Below are 17,959 nucleotides of genomic sequence, written 5' to 3'. Positions count from 1 at the left end.
ACGAGGACGTTGGTTGTAGACATTTATTATATATTTTGATATGTTGACTGGTTTCCTCTCCTACGTATCCTATTTTTGGCGCAATCGTCCTTCCGAAACCCTGCGGTTTGTGTGATTAACATTTAGCGTAAGGTTCTCGCGTATATCAGCTTACATACAGAAGGAGATAATTTGCAAAATGGGTTCCAACCGACGACATATATACCGCCGACCGTATGCCTCAGCACGCTACGTAACCTAACACATCGGCCACCCTCAAAGTGGAGCAGTGGGAGGGAAAATGCTAATTGAAATGCACTGCGCTTTTTACAAAACAATTTATTAATTTCTTTATTGAGCTAAAGCACGCCGGTGCGTATCAGGCAAATGCGCGACCAATATTAGAGTATGTCGGCGGGGTGCAGAACCCGTTCAATCGTCTGCATGTTGACGTAGCTCTGCGTACACAATCTGTTGTTGCTGCTCGATTTTTTACGAGGAAGTTTGACAGATTTCTCAGTGCTACCGATATGAAACGAAAACTTCTCATTTACGTTTTAAATAAACGGCCCAAAAATCTGAGAATTATGTTGTGTTTCAGCCTTGTGCACAATCGATCATAAATTAGTGCTTTAAATTACTTAGTGCAGCCACATTATATTTCTTCTCGAAATGAGGATGAACTGCAGGTTCGCCCACACCACTGCCTCACTAATATACTTACGCACTCATTTTTCTGCGTACCATGAACGCCTCGAAAATGATTCGAGAGCAGCCGTCGTGGCTGCGCATTGGGCGAGTCATTATTCAGCTTCATTTACGTGGCGGTATTAAGTGTATCGGCTGACGGTATAGTTGTTTTAGTAGCTTAGTTGCTAACGTTGTGGACAAAAGTCAATTATACAAATATGCCATCGACTGGCAACTGCCGAAAAAAACTGACAGGCTTCACTCAGGTAACCCAGGATATACAAAGCAAAAGCAGTACTAGTAGTGGATGAGACAAAATCTTTACTCGGTTGTTGTCCACGTTGCCCCTTCTTCTCCTCCTAATTGGATCGTCGCTTTAAAACCTCTCTTCTTGCTCTAGGTTCCATCGTTCGTTTAGATCCGTAAGCTTTATTTCCATATGTGCGCTTCTTCACGACGTGCGATGTCGGCATCATGAGTAGATTTTGCTTGTTGGCGAGCGTAGTGAACGTTAGCACTAAGCGTTGTTGCCTCTTTCATGGCATAGCACTGCAGACTCGCCGCAATTCTTAGTAATTGCTGCTGTGGCGCAGCAAGGGCAGAGCACGGCGCATGCGCATTGAAGCAAATAGCTAAGTGATGACGTCTCGAGCGGCGCTCTGCGGAGATCGGCGATATTTACTGGCACCAATAAATTAACAGGGGACCACATCATCGCACACTCCTAGACTTCATAAAACCAACCAACCTTTTTCCATTCATTTAATCATTTATTCATTCTTCATCTCATACCCTCCTGATGTCTTTAGGCAATAAATATCGTCACTAAAAGAGAAATAAGGAGGTGTTTTATGTAAAAGAAGAAGCGAAGCAGCAGCAGAAGAATGAAGTGTCCCCCACATTATGCACCGCATGTGCAAAGAAGCAGAAGCGGGCGGATCCACGCGACTGAAGTTCGGATGATGGTCAAACTGCGGTGTGCGCGAAACGCGCCGCAGCTAGCCCAGGGAAGCATTCGCTTCAAACATAATTCAATAATGTGGACATTATAATTCGAACCAAATCCCTTGCCGGGCACGCGCTGCATATCAGGCTGGTTGAAGCTTGTTAAACGGCACTGTGGAACATGTTGTGGTACATGTATTAGCATGAAAGCACTCGTGAACAAAGAATCCTGTCCAATCTTGCTATTGCGTCACTTTGGCTGCCTAAGTTGGTCATTGAGGTCACAACCACGCGACATCACTCGAGTTATTCAAGAATAGTCCAAATAGCGGCTTGAACATGCAAGTCCTCCCCGACGGGTCTTTCAAGTTCACCAGCCTACAGAGTTTGATGCAAGCTATTACTAAACAATGACTAAACATGACTCTTCGTAGCACCTTCAGTCTAGAAAATGATATCAGAGCGGATTCTAAACAGTCGGGTTCGCCCCGAGTAACCGGGTTCAGCAAACGAGCGTCGTTTATTTATTTCATCATCATCAGCCTGATTATACCCGCTGCAGGGCGAAGGCCTCTCCCATATTTCTCCACTTAACTCGGTTATGTGCTAGCTGCATCCACTTGACCCCTGCGAACTTCTTAATCTCATCCGCCCACCTAACTTTCTGCCACCCCCTGCTACGCTTTCCTTCCCTTGGAATCCAGTTTGTTACCCACAGCGACCATCGGTTATCCTCTCTTCGCACTACATGTCCTGCCCATGTCCATTTCCTCTTCTTAATTTCCACTAGAATGTCCGTAACTTGAGTTATTTCTCTAACTCACTCTGCACGCTTTCTATCTCTTAATGTTACCCCTACCATTTTTCGTTCCATAGCCCTATGGGTTGTCCTCAACTTAAGTAGACCTCTCTTGGTTAGCCTCCACGTTTCAGCCCCATAGGTGAGTACAGGCAAGATGCAACTGCTGTATACTTTCCTCTTGAGCGATACCGGTAAGCTGCTAGTCATAATCTGCGAGTGCTTGCCAAATGCGCTCCATCCCAATCTTATTCTTCTTGCTATTTCCTTTTCATGGCCCGGATCTGCGGTTACTACCTGTCCTAAGTAGACATATTCGCTTACTACTTCCAGTATTTCGCTGCCTAATGTAAACTGCTGTTCCTTCCTGAGGCTGTTGAACATTACCTCAGTCTTCTGCATATTGATTTTCAAGCCTGCCTTTCTACTTTTTCGGTCTAGGTCATCAATCATTATTTGCAGTTCATCCCCCGAGTTGCTTAGGAAGGCAATGTCATCAGCAAATCGCAGATTACTGAGTTATTCTCCATCTACCCTTATCCCTAACTGCTTCCATTCCAAGTCTCTGAATACTTCCTCTAAACAAGCTGTGAATAGTACTGGAGAGATTGTGTCTCCTTGCCTAACACCTTTCTTTATGGGAATTTTGTTACTTTCTTAATGCAGAACTATGGTTGCTGTGCAGCCACTATATATATCTTCCAGCACTTTCACGTACGGCTCGTCTACCCCCTGATTTCCCAAAGCCTGCATCACCGCCGAGGTTCCAACTGCGTCAAATGCTTTTTCGTAATCAATGAATACTATGTATAAGGGCTGGTTATATTCCGAGAATTTTTCTATCACCTGATTGATGGTATGGATATGATCGATAGTAGAGTGCCGTTTCCGAAACCCTGCTTGATCCTTTGCTTGACTGCAGTCTAAGGTTGTCCTGATTCTATTAGCGATTACCTTAGTAAATACCTTATACGTAACAGACAGTAAGCTGATTGGTCTGTAATTTTTAAGGTCCTTAGTCCCCTTTCTTGTGAATGCGGATAGTGTTTGCATTCTTCCATGGTTCCGGTACCGTCGATGACACCAGGCACTGCTTATACAGGGTGGCCAGTTTTTCTAGCACGATTTTTTTATTTATTTACAGAAAAAACTTTATTTAACCAAACCCGATTTAACGAACGTCCCAATGTAACGACGATATTGTAATTGCCCCTCAGACACCTACAGGACCCAATGCTATGAATAACCCGAAATAACGAGATGAATTCCGGGATATGTCACGATTTAGCGAACCGTATTTTTTCGGTCTATTTTGTAGAAAGCATCTCCGAAATTTATTGATTGTGAGCCTAGGTAACAGCTAGTGTGAAGCACTTTCGTCCCGCTTTTATTCAAACTGCGCGGCTCAAAACTAGAGTTGTAGTATTTCCCCGTACCTTTGAGTGCACGCTTCTCTCAAGCTCAGCTTGTCAGGCCTACAGTGCTATACGTAGCACTTCAGACCTACGAGAAATCAGTGCGGTCATTGCTCACAAAGCGCGCATACGTAAAGATCAGCGACTTGATTGCTGGAGAAATAAATTTGTCCTCCCGGGCTCTTCTGGATGAGTAACAATTTTTGTTTCTAGTGCGCTAACGGCCCTGGTCATATTTTCTGGCCGCATTTCATCATGGGAGCATTAAGCCTTCGCAAGTATGATGCCGTGGTAGCCTTTTGCTTGCCGCCGCACCTTTTAATCGAATGTACCAAATTATAGGACCGAGAAATGCCTCAATCGATTTAAAGAAATTCCCTATTTAACGAAATAATTCACGTCTCTCCTCAACTTCGTTAAACTGGGTTGCAACTGTATTTATTTATTTATTTATTTATTTATTTATTTATTTATTTATTTATTTATTTATTTATTTATTTATTTATTTATTTATTTATTTATTTATTTATTTATTTATTTATTTATTTATTTATTAATACCAATACTCCAAGCCGGAATCAGCACAGGATAATCATTACATATAATAAAGGTTACGACACGCAATAAGCATCAACTACTTCACATCGGAGTATGAATAGAGGCAAATGAAATCGGACGCAGGAGTACAAGAACATCACGCATGCATGTTCTTCGAACTTGAAATAAATGCATCAACACTAGGGCTATACACGATGTGTTCCAAAAATTTATTTCAGTCCCTTATGGTTCTATAGAAAAAAAAAAAAGGAAATTTAAACTTGTTATTAAGCTTACTATTTATTCATTTTACCGTTATCGAAACGGGAGCTTGCGCGCGAGGTGTTAAAGGTAATGAAATTATGATTGTTCATTAGGATCTGGTTATTGTACATGAGCTATAGGTACCTTAATCGACATTCACTACCACTGGCTTTAAGTGTGTCTAGGCCGAGATACCTGATCATTTCTGAAGGACTGTCAGTTATTTTCTATTTGTTACAAATGAATCTAGCCGCTGTCTTTTGGACATTTTCTAGCCTGGCTGTGTTTTTGTCACTGAAGGGGTCCCACAGAGAGGAAGCGCACTCCAAACATGGCCTAACTAACGTTTTATATGCTGCTACCTTAACATGGACAGTTGCTCTTGAAACCTCTGAGTCGCCACAGAGCATCATAAACAGGTTAAATCTCCATCATTTGGAGCAGCGGCTCCCAGGTGGCGTCATATGGAAACTGAAACAAGTATTATCAGCCCCAAAACTACAGACACTATTTTAATGTAAGTATCACGTAAAAAGTTACATTTACACCGAGTTAAAACATGACGAAGAGACGCCCGTCTTCTTTCATATCTTTTATTAGAGATAAGCGCTTCCATTTTTAGATGTAAGCGTTTAATGCTTCGAAACACAGGGAAGACAGCCAGAAAACTATATTCGGCGTGCTATTCTGTACCGGGGACAAGGATAGTACATGAAGGAGGTTTCGTGAGAGATGATGATGTACAATATTTGGTGATCAAGTGTGACAAAAATATACAGGCACGGTAACTTACTCCACAATCCTCAGTCGACTCGTATATCACGTAAGAAGCGACAAAAGGCCGGCATTGCCAGTATAGCCTTCTATCTCTCCTGCGTGCCTGTTTGCACGCGATACATTAGGATGTGAGCAATAAATGCGGATGGAAGGCAGTGAAGAGCGAAATTGATCTTTCTTTACGCCCCTTTCTGTCCTCGCGCCGCAAAAATATGATGGCTTTGCGTGTTCCAATGCTTTCGCTTCGTCTATTCAAGATAATAAGAGATGTATATACGTTTTTATTGACATGCTTTTTTCAATTTTAGCTTTACCTTCTAATCAAGGTTTATCTCCTGAAAAACTATGTATGCTTTTGTTCATGTAAATTGGGAACATGAACAAAAAGAATGGCATATTAAAATATAGCCCGTTAGTCGCACGAGAAACGGCGTAACCGCAAAGCTAACAACTATTACTTTTGCGTAGTGTAAGTCGAGTCCATGGGCAGACGATCTGTAACATTATTCAGAGGAACATCCAACCATGGGACTAGATTAGGAAGTTTCTCGATTGAGAGCCGACCATTCTGTTTTCGGTGTTAGGTTATTGAACGATCATCGTGAAATACTATTTATACATCTGCTGTTGCCGTAGGTTGGTTTAAATTCTCAATAAGAAAACTAAGCCACTGATTTGTTCTAATCTAAAGTGATTGGCATCAATATTTTTGTACATTGCTTTCGACCAGCAAAACCCCTTGGCTCTATGTTCCCGGGTGTATTTATACTCACTCCCGTCTGCAAATTTCCTACTGCGTCTGTCTCTTTTTTATGCTTAGTAAGCGAATGGGGTGTCATTGAAAATTACAAGCTAAAATAAGCAGTCTAACAATTGGTAAATTAGCATTTCATGAACATACAATCCCTTCTGTTTTTCTCTTTAGAATCCTTAAAGCAGGTTGTGTTCATGTTCACAGCCCACCCAGTCACACAAGCAACAAATATCCTGGTCAGGACGTCACAGCTAATGAATTCTGCCAGCTCGTATTCGGAAAAGGAGTCACGCAACGCATCTTCACAGTATGTATTATAATCTACGTTCATACTAATGCTAAATTGCCCTGCATGTAGTTCTCTACTGAGAGGAGTACAAAATAAGCCACCAGTACGTAAATCCAAACGAAAACGTCCACGATATTACTGTTGTCTGATGATGACTAGGCCGGACGTTTAGTTGTTTAACCAGTTCATGAATTTCATGGATTCTTAGATAGAAGACAAACGCGTGCTTATGGCGGTAGCTGAGCCTAACCCCTGCTAAAGCCTCGAGTAGTTTTCTACCAGCTGCGCCGTTGTTAGGTCACCCTTATGGTGAAGAAATGGCTTTTAAGAGCAAGTTGATTTAGCGTAAATGACTTTTAGGTCTTTCATTCTTACACTACTTTCTGTTTTTCCTCTTCTTTTTTCCTCTTCGCTTTTAGGACGGCGACCATGTTTTACTGACTCCCTCCAAGTTTTCAGACCACTAACGGCGAAACACTCAAATACATAACGTGATTTGGTGCCATCTTCATCTATCACTCTCCACTTCTTATTATTGTATTTCGTAACACTAAAGTATATAACCTGATTTTATCTTTATCTTTATCTTCGGATCTTTATTTATCAGTCTACAGTTATTGTAGTTTGTACCACACATAAACAAAGCAGTCATTCAACGCAAGGTTATGTTGCATTTATGTATCAGCCTGAATATTACAGCTCAACAACAGCCCAAAGCTAAAATAAACCATTTTTGTCTTATCGGCCAGCACCCTAAACTGTACTTAACTTGTTTACTCTTTATTTATTTATTATTTGGTTTATTGCTTTACTCACTGAATATGTTTGTATAAAATGCCCCAATAATAAGGTATTGCATCACTTGATGGGCTAATGTTTAATTTTAAGAACAATGTGATGAAAGATTTGAACTCCTTTAAACGAATGCTAGTTTGTGCTTCTGAGTTTATATTGTCTACCTCTCATCTCTTTGCCACCAGAAAGCGAGACCCGGCAAGGAGTGCCAATTAGTGTGCTGTCCTCCACGGAATATAAATGGACCCAAATGCACAGAGCACAATATGTTAGATGGAATGAAATGTGCCTCGAACATGGTAAGAAAACATGTGTAGGAAAGCAAATAAGTGTATAAATCTTTGATCTTGAAATTTTCTTCATTGTGCAAAACCCTCCCTCCATTTATAGCCGTTTATTCCTTTTTCTACCTTTATTCCCCTCCCCACGTGCAGGGTAGCCTACTGGATATCGCCTGGTTAACCTCCGAGTCTTGCTATTCTATTTTCTTGCTCTCTCTCTCACTCTCTCTAGATAGCAAATGGTGTCAAAAAATCTATACGTAGCTGAGAATCCTTTTAATCAGTCTAGAGCACCTGAACAAGCAGTGGCATGATATTCAAGGACACCACATTAAACAAACAACCTGCAAATTTTCTTCTTGCATACGGATCAGTTTTCACAGCAAGGGACGCCGCAAAACTCCTGTAACGTTGCATTCGGTAAGAATGCAGTATGCGTGCCTCTGATCAAAAATTTCTAATGCTTCGGTTAATAGCTCTGTCTAAATGGATGCGCTCCGAGACAGTTTAATGAAGACATTTCAAAATGCAAAGTGAGACGAGTGGCAGAAAAATGAGTCACAGCCATCGCAGTTGTGCTGCCATCCGAAGAAAGTTGTCTCTTGCAGTCATCACCTTCATCCGCGTTGCAGTTTCCTCCGTTTGGTCGCTCGCGGCACGGAACGCTCGATTTGTGGAAATGAAACCACCAGAACCGCATATTCGGCAGTGTACTGAAGACCGTTAGCTCACTCTTTTCAATTAACTCGCCTGGGCCTCCATCGCCGTGCATGTGGTGACGGCTAGTTTCACGCGTTGCTTGACTTTCTTTAAAACAGCGAAATGGCTTCCCTCTGGGACCACTGGTTCGGCCGCCAAGGCCGTTCAATAGTCGCCCCCATTACGGTTTTGAAGACTAAAAGTGGTCGCTACGATTCCCTCACATAACCTGGGTCTTTATTCGACAAATAATTCTGTGCTTCATATTGTAATGAATGGTCTACCACATTTCTAGCCCTCAGCACCAAACGTGTAGGCTACACTTTTGAGAACTGTGGTAGCTCTGAGTGGCCTAATCTCGGCTCCATATATATAGCGGAACAACCGCAAAGTTATCTGCTGGCCCGGCGGCCGCATGCGCGCGAGGGAGGAACCTGCGGGGATGTCACGACATTGCCCCCTCCCATGTGTTATACATACTCTACTTAGGTGATGACGTCGCACCATGGCTACCATAGTCATGTGATATGCGTGATGACGCCGGAACGTAATTATCCATAACGGGTACCCTTGTTACGTTATGGCGGCACAACATGGCTACCCTAGTCATGTTATATACATATCCCAATTACGCGATGATGTGAAAACGTTATAAGTGACGTGGTAACGTCGCTACAACAGCAGCACTAAGAATAAAATGCTGTGGCAATTCGTTCACGTGGTGTATCAGACAGACGGACGGACGCGGCATATGCTTACGAAAGTGGTATTAGCTTGCGCTCTTAAAGCTATTTTTTGCAGGTATTTGGCTTGGCACAACGCACGTCGAGTTCTTCAGGTCCGCTGAAGCAAACCGTTTTTGCCGTGAACACAGCTCTTATCTATACATGCCTCATGCTGAATGATAGATATACATTGTCTCATCACTGGCTACATCCGCAATCATGATTGTACTGCTCCAAGGCAGTACAGTCATGATCGATATTAAGAGGAACTTAACCTTCATGAACTTGATTTAAAATCGTATTTATTCCATGCACGGAAGCAATGATAACGAAGCGGGTGCACCAGATTATGTAGTAGCAATTATAATAATATTATATTAAATAATCGAAAAAACTTTATTTTAATCTCCACAGGAATAGCCATCTGGTCTTGCTCCAGCAACAAAAACAAGAACGAAAATGCACATAAAATCTTCCATTACAAGTAGAAAAAAAAGGTATTACTAAATAACACAAAAAGGTTGAACACTCATTTAAAGCAGTCTAGGCGAAAATGAACTCAATGAGGAAGATGTCTTGCAGAAGCCTTGGAGAACATATTACTAAAACAATAAACAGAAACAAAAAAAAAAAGAGTAAAGAGTAGTTGTTGGTCATAATATTACAAAATATACTAAATGTACTTAACCATTCCACGTGCCACAGATATATAGTACTTGAAATAGAAGCTAGATTTACAGTAAAATCTAATAAAGATACAAAATTTATTGCGGTACAATCTCGTGGGAGATGAAAAAAAAAAACAATTGAGCATATTGCCGCATAGAAGACGACGCAAAAGATGACGACAAGCGCGAGCCTGGAGGTGAAAGAAGCTTGAACACAAGACTTGTTCTGGTCGACCATTCAAACCATCTATCGCTAGGTTCTCCTTGGTCTTCTACCGAGACGTGACACTGGTGGAGCGCGCTGGGGTATGCATAGGACTCCTTCCCGCAGTCCACAGCGGATCCCAAACATCGACACGCCTGTCCATCGTGCTAGCCGCCGCCTTCTAGGCCTAGCGCCGGAGTACACTCATCTGCCGAACGACTCCTCAAACGCCCAAGTTCCTAAGACCTCTCAAGCCATGGCACATACCAATCCTACACCGGTGACTCTACAGAACACCAAGGTACCAGAGTGCTTTCGCGGGGAAGCGTTTGAAGATGTGGAAGACTGGCTCGACCAGTTTGAGCGAGTGTCAAAGATCAACCAGTGGAGCGCAGACCAGAAGCTTTGTAATGTTTATTTTGCCCTTCAGGATAATGCTAGAACGTGGTTTGAAAACCATGAGGCCAGCTTATCCACATGGGATGACTTCCGCTGCCAGCTGGTCGACACTTTCGCGAGAACTGACCGACAGGACAATGCGCTGCGCCTGCTTGAAGTGCGCATCCAGAAGCCAAATGAGAGCGTGGCTATGTTTGCGGAAGACATGGCTCGCCTTTTTCGCCGTGCCGACCCTGATATGAGTGAACCAAAGAAGCTACGGCATCTCATGCATGGCGTCAAAGAACAGGTGTTTGCCGGCTTGGTCCGCAACCCCCCTAAAACCGTGAGTGAGTTCGTTAAGGACGCTACGGCTATCGAACGAGCCCTCCAAGACCGGTGCCGCCAGTACAACCGACCGGTCAACTGTGCCCCGACGACTGCGGCGGCGCTGACTGCAACAGATACGACCACTCTTCGAGACATCATTAGAGGCATTGTCCTTGAGGAGCTGCAGCGAATTACGACTACGAAGGCTCAGTCGTCAGGGGCCCTCATGGAAACAGTGAGGAATGAAATTCGATACGCCCTATCACCGTCTACACCATGCAACGAGTCTCATCCAGTCCACAACGCGGCACCCCTTTCCGAACCATACCACGCTCCAAAACCGATCAGCTGCACGGCCAACATTCCTGCAGCTTACCTCGAGCCGCAGCCCGAGAGCTATGCTGCGGTCCTTCGTCGCCCACCTCCAGACCACGCCCCACCGAGCTCACCGAACCGTCAGGAGATTCGGTTCCTCCAGGGGCCTCAGTGGGCGCCTCCCAGGCGCTCTCAACTGCGCCGAACTGACAGGTGGCGCAGTTATGACAGCCGACCACTTTGTTTCTACTGCGGACAACCTGGCCATGTGTATCGGTACTGCCGCCACCGCGAAGAGGGGCAGTCCTTTCCGCTTGCTTCTGCTCGCCGCCGCTTCGACACTGATTCTGCCCAAATCGACGACGACCCTCCGGTCAGCAGGGAAACCGAATCCCCGGGCTTCCGCCGCCGCTCCTCCCCATCGCCACAGCGTTATTCGCCGACGCGTCGCAACACTACTGGCGTTAGCGGACGGCGGTCTCCTAGCCCTCACCGGGGAAACTAAGAGCTGCAACCTCGCGAGGGGAGGTTGCAACCAGTCTAAAAGTGTCGAAACCCTCACCACCGCCGCAACTGCCGACAACCCGGGCTTCTGACGCCGCCGCTAACATTGACATTTCCGCACTACCGCCGAAAATGCCGTACCAGATGATCAGCCATGACGACGAAGCTAACAGCGCCGACCTTGCCGCGCTTCCGCCGCAAATGCCGAAAGGGACGATCAACCCAGATAATTTTGTTAGCGCTGACCTCGCCGTTTCCATTGATGGGCTGGCGGTACATGTTCTGGTGGATACCGGGGCAGATTTTTCAATTATTAGCCAGAAACTGGCCGACACCCTGCGCAAAGTAAAAACTGAATGGACTGGGCCAGTAATAAGAAGTGCTGGGGGTCAGCTACTGGCACCGACAGGGAAATGCACTGCCCGGATAGGAATAGGAAACGCGGTGTTTGTTGGCAGCTTCGTTATTCTCCCTGACTGCTGCAAAGACCTCATCTTGGGCATGGACTTTCTGCGTCTTCATGGGGCTGTAATCAGCATCCGTGACAGCATCGTTGCCTTCACCAATAACCATGAAGACCTTGGTTATGCGCAAGTACCACTATTGCCCTTACGCGTCGCCAATGAGACGGTGACATTACCTCCGAGATCATGTTCTTTTGTTGAAGTGAAATGCGACGTGCCGCATACAGGCGATGGCGTCGCCGAACGGGCAGTTACCCTGGTACTCAGCCGAGGTGTTTCTATAGCTCGAGGGCTGGTCAACTTGACCAATGGGCATACCGAACTGCTGCTGACAAACTTCAGCGATGAGCGTCAGCAAATTCCGAAAGGCACAACTGTGGCCTTTTTCGACAGCCTCCCAAATGCGCAGCACTGTTGCTTACTGCAACAGAGAGGATCAGTGTGCAAGACACCCGTAACCATCGTTGATGTGAGCCCAAATCTGTCTTCTTCAGAGCGGGACCGCCTTTTGTATCTCATAGATCAATTTCGAGACTGTTTTGCTTCAGAATCGCGGATCGGCCAAACGCCTTTGACAAAACATCGAATTATCACGGATGACTCGATTCGCCCGATTCGACAAAATCCTTACCGTGTGGCTCCGAAAGAACGTGAAGCCATTCAGCGCCAGGTGGCCGAAATGCTTAGAGACGACGTTATCCAGCCGTCACAGAGTCCCTGGGCTTCCCCCGTGGTACTTGTTAAAAAGAAAGACGGCAGCTTACGATTTTGCATAGACTATCGCAAGCTCAACCAAGTGACCAAAAAAGACGTGTACCCTCTCCCTCGCATCGACGACTCCTTGGATCGCCTACGAAATGCACGTTACTTCTCGTCGATGGACTTGAAAAGTGGATATTGGCAAATCGAAGTGGATGAGAGGGATCGGGAGAAGACAGCATTCATCACTCCCGACGGATTGTATGAGTTTAAAGTCCTCCCGTTCGGTTTATGCTCGGCGCCAGCAACATTTCAGAGACTGATGGACACTGTGCTTTCGGGACTTAAGTGGCAAACATGCTTGGTGTATCTTGACGACGTGATAGTGTTTTCGGCTACATTTGAAGAGCATCTACTCCGTTTGCTAGCTGTGTTTCAGGCCATACAATCTGCGGGCCTCACATTAAAACCCGAGAAGTGCCACTTCGGTTACGAGGAGCTGCAGTTCTTAGGCCACGTCGTCAGCCAAGAAGGTGTTCGGCCGGATCCTGAAAAGCTCTCCGCAGTCGCCAAGTTCCCAACACCTACGGACAAAAAGACATTGCGGCGCTTCTTGGGTCTTTGCGCCTATTACCGTCGGTTTATTGCTGGCTTCTCACGAATAGCCTGGCCATTAACTTCACTGACTCGTGACAACGCTGTCTTTCGCTGGGGTGAAGAACAGCAACAAGCTTTCAATGAGCTGAGGAGGCGTCTACAGACACCACCTGTCCTGGCGCACTTTGATGACGACGCCCCTACACTGCTTCATACGGATGCCAGCAACGTGGGCTTAGGTGCTGTGTTAGTGCAGCGCCAGGATGGTGTGGAAAAGGTAATTGCTTACGCCAGCAGGACCCTATCTAAAGCAGAAGCGAACTACTCGGCAACCGAAAAAGAATGTCTTGCAGTGGTATGGGCGGTTATGAAATTCCGCCCTTATTTGTACGCTCGCCCCTTTCAAGTCGTCAGCGACCATCACTCTCTCTGTTGGCTGACGAACTTAAAGGACCCTTCAGGGAGACTCGCGCGTTGGAGCCTTCGATTGCAAGAATTTGACATGGCAGTTATTTACAAATCTGGAAAGAAGCACACAGATGCAGATTGCCTTTCGCGAGCGCCGGTCGAACCTTCCACTATGACCGATGAAGACACTGCGTTTTTAGGTGTCATAGATGACGCAACGCTTTCCCAACAGCAGCGAGAGGATCAGGAATTGCTCCCTCTTATTGATTTCTTGGAGAAGCGAACTACGGTTGTGCCGAAGATTTTCGCCCGAGTAATCTCTTCATTTTTTATTCGCAACAACGTCCTTTACAAGAAGAACTTCCGTCCTGGGGGAAACAGTCTTCTGCTCGTCGTCCCATCGGTTCTCCGCACTGAAGTTTTGCAAGCGTGCCACGACGAGCCAACCGCCGGTCACCTAGGCTACACCCGCACGTTGGCTAGAGTACAGCACGGATACTACTGGCCAAAACTGCCGGCGACAGTGAAACGCTATGTACGTACGTGCATTGACTGCCAGCGCCGTAAATCACCCCCTGTAAAACTAGCTGGCCTACTCCACCCTCTTCAAGTGCCAGCGACACCTTTTAAGCAAATTGGCATGGACCTCCTGGGACCATTTCCGACGTCTACAGCCGGGAATAAATGGATAATTGTCGCCACTGATTATCTGACCCGCTACGCGGAGACCAAGGCTCTGCCAAGGGGTACCGCCGCCGAAGCAGCTAGGTTCTTCGTTGAGAACATTGTCCTGAGGCATGGCGCTCCGGCACTTATTATAACTGACCGAGGAACTACATTTACGGCCGAACTTTTGGAAATCGTTCTTCGCCTCAGTGGTACCAGTCACCGTAAAACTACTGCCTATCACCCTCAAACCAATGGGTTGACGGAACGCCTCAATAAGACCCTCGCAGACATGCTTTGCATGTACGTCGACGTAAACCACAAGAATTGGGACGAAATACTTCCCTACGTTACGTTCGCCTACAATACGGCCCGCCAAGACACCACTCGCATGACACCATTCAGCCTCCTTCACGGGCGACCAGTAACAACTATGCTGGATGCAATGTTGCTCCCGAATGCCGACACCGATGATCTCGACCAGGACGCCGAGGAATTCGCTCAGCGTGCAGAGGAAGCTCGCCAACTAGCTCGTGTGCGGATTCAAAATCAGCAGGAGCACGATGCACAACGCTACAATCAGAGACACCGGCATGTAATGTACGAACCTGGCGACAAAGTGTGGGTCTGGACACCTATTCGCCGCCGTGGACTCTCCGAAAAACTATTGCGACGATACTTTGGACCCTATGTTGTTCAGCGACGTTTAACCGACGTCACTTATGAGGTGATGCCAGACGGGGTGTCGACATCAAAGCGACGCCAGCACCAAGCTGACGTCGTCCACGTCGTGCGTATGAAGCCATACCACTCAGTCTGACCTTAACCTCCTACTTCCTTTTGTTCTCATCGGGACGATGCTTCCTAAGGAGGGGGGCAAATGCCGCATAGAAGACGACGCAAAAGATGACGACAAGCGCGAGCCTGGAGGTGAAAGAAGCTTGAACACAAGACTTGTTCTGGTCGACCATTCAAACCATCTATCGCTAGGTTCTCCTTGGTCTTCTACCGAGACGTGACAATATTTTCTTGGAATGTGGGTGCATATCCAGAGCTACACACAGGCAGTCAGGAATGCTAAGATAATGGTAAGATCAGTTAAGAGTCGGGAGGAGCGATAAATCACATGACAGCAGCGGAATAATAATATTATTTACATATTAGGACAAAGTGGCCATGGATATGACATTTAATTCAACGCCTGTACAACCAAAGTTTCCTAATGACAACTGTCTGGATTCCAAGGCGATGCGAACGTAGAATGTAGTCGCATGCAGTAAGGTGCGCAGATTTATATTAGAAGAATTACGAGACGTTCGCCGCGGCTCTCACGGTACACGATTACCTGGATGGCTATGGGAGATGCCATTAGTCCGGCAACAGTTGTAGTCAGCATGATGATTAGTTATACCAAGCACTAAGACCGAGGCATAAAGAAGGCAGCGAGACATCACAGGTAGACGTTAGTAAGACGAGGTCAGAGAACTGGGGCCGAATCCACGAAAGACTGATTTGGAACGCATCCGCTTTCCATTTCGCCACTTCGCTCCATTCGCCGCGTGTCATAATCGCTGGCGGTGACGTATAATCACTGAGGCGGGACAAGAAGTTTTGCATACGTATCCACATATTTCACTCAAGTGAAAGAGAACCCGTTTGGTTGCAGTAATGCGGATCCAAGGAAGCGGCGTTTACGCGCTTCATGAAGCGCGTGCTGATATATTGCGCAGTGCTCTATACTCATCGCACCTTGTTTCTTGAGTCTATGATGCGGTTTCCTTCAAAATTAAAAATAAGTGCAATGACAATAAGAGAACGGAAGGTATGAATGTGACGCCTATTGTTTCAGCACGCCAATTTTAAAAAGTCAGCCTCTGTGCAACCACAGAGAATGCCTGGCGCACTCGTCAACGCTCAATTTAAAGGCTGCTCAGAACAATCTAGATAACGTCGCAAACTGCTACCAGCACAAGCTGGAACATTGTAGAAACATACGCGAGTGATTGGAATCTTCGAGACAGATATCGGCGCATCGTTTGCGACAAAGAAAATGATAACGCGTCGTATCGCGACAACGAGCATGAACAAACAGGAAATACAGAATTGATAAGCGCGCCAGAATCACAATAAGGCCGCATGTGAGCGGCTGTCGCACAGGAACAAATAAAGATTCAAACAGTTCGCGGCAATATGATAAGGGTGTCTTTTTATTGTATCACAATTAAAATCAACTGCAATTATTCAGTAAAGAGACAAGGCATACCCCAATCTGATTTAGGCACTACAGTGCTTTCACAGGGCGTTGCTTATCGAACAAATGTTCACAATACGAGGCACCTCCAAGCATGTGCCAACGCTACAAAATACATTAATCATTTATAGAGCGGCGAAATGCGTCGGAACGCCGGTAAGATGTAGTAATAAATTCGAGAAAAAGCCACTATGTCAGATTTTTTAAACGGCTTGTGTTATTAGCCCTTCTGCAGGTTTATGTTTCAAGTATTTCTTTTTATTTTTTTTGTTCACAGACATGCAAACGAGGTGTGTGCGGAGTGCACAACTGGGATGAGTCCTAGTGATGCTTCTGTGCCTTTCAGGAGCGCAAATATTATTTTGAAAAAACAACCATTCATGCAGAAAGCGACAACACGGAAAACAAGACGAAACAACGAAAACCAACATAATTTTAATAAAATGTCAATAAAATCCCGGAACATTTTTACTTAAACAAGTAGTTGTGAAGACCCTGTGGACAAAGTCTAAATGCTTCCGCCATACTGCGCGCACAGTCATGTGCATGGACGCGTCCTGTTAGCCAGATTCAAAAGCATTGACGTTTTGCTGCAGATATCCGGAGCGCTCTTAGCTCAGCACCATGATATGATCAACACAAAGAGAAGCAATAATTTTTGCGCAATGCAATCTAGCAGGAAGGATCATCTTTAATTTCTCGCTGCAAGCGCCATTTTTGAAGCTGAATTGAGCAGAAGAAAACATTTTCTCGCAGAAAATGTTTCTATTTTATAAGAGCCCTTCTGTAGTGTTTCTGTGCACTACTGTAGTGTTTCTGTGCACATAATATGCCTTATGGCAAGCTTGCACAAAGCACCTGGCTAGCACCTGCACTAGGAGAAGCAAGCAGGCGGTGTACTTGTTCCATTCACGAAAGAATATGAACTGAGATGCGGAACATGGACTAGCAGCAGGAAAATACCGAAACAGAAATGCGCCTATGATGAAACGCACAAAAACAATTCAGCTCTTAAACGCAGATTCATGTGCCTGACATGCCGAGCGTGCCAACACACACACACATAAGCAAGCACACACACGTACACACACACACAAGCACGCACACACAAGCACACGTGCACATGCGCACGCACGCAGGCACGCATGTGCTTTGGTAGCGTTCAAGCAGAAAGGACAGAAGGTTGGCAGTGCTCGAGGGTCTCCTACATCTCCGCTGTGGGCGTGACAGCGAGGATTCAGCAGTGCAAGCAGTAGCGTGCACAGCTTGGTGGCTGTCCGAGATCCGTCGCGTACAGCGAGGCGACTACTGCAGCAGGGGAAGGAGGGCTGCAGAGCGGCGCTAAGTTCAAGGTCTCTGCGTTGACTCAGGGGCGGACAGGCCGGACTCAGACGCGTTTCCTTGTACGGCGCGAACGCGTGGGGCCCGTCGGCGGCCGCGCACATACGTACACGCGGGAACTCAGGTAAGCGCCCCACAGCCGCCCCCCCCAGGCATTGAGGCTGCGCAATATGGCGTATATTTG

The 17,959-nt window shown here is 45.9% G+C and overlaps 1 protein-coding gene across 1 annotated transcript in view; it reads left to right on the top strand.

Annotated features, from left to right (window-relative positions):
• The window catches only part of LOC146173758 (venom metalloproteinase antarease-like TpachMP_A), a 62,187-nt gene extending 45,376 nt beyond the window's left edge, over positions 1-16,811 (top strand). The window contains exons 8-10 of the mRNA XM_084585260.1: positions 6,332-6,467; positions 7,430-7,543; positions 16,712-16,811. Coding sequence (XP_084441386.1) covers positions 6,332-6,467; positions 7,430-7,543; positions 16,712-16,759 — 298 coding nt within the window. The 3' untranslated portion in view covers positions 16,760-16,811. The remainder of the gene's footprint in view (positions 1-6,331; positions 6,468-7,429; positions 7,544-16,711) is intronic.
• The last annotated feature ends 1,148 nt before the right edge of the window (positions 16,812-17,959 follow it).

Source organism: Amblyomma maculatum, chromosome 11 (genome assembly GCF_055883805.1).
Source record: "Amblyomma maculatum isolate TAMU_Amacu chromosome 11, ASM5588380v1, whole genome shotgun sequence".
In the NCBI taxonomy this organism is placed as follows: domain Eukaryota; kingdom Metazoa; phylum Arthropoda; class Arachnida; order Ixodida; family Ixodidae; genus Amblyomma; species Amblyomma maculatum.
The sequence above is the reverse complement of the archived record's forward strand: the minus strand, read 5'-3'. Positions and strand labels throughout refer to the sequence as shown.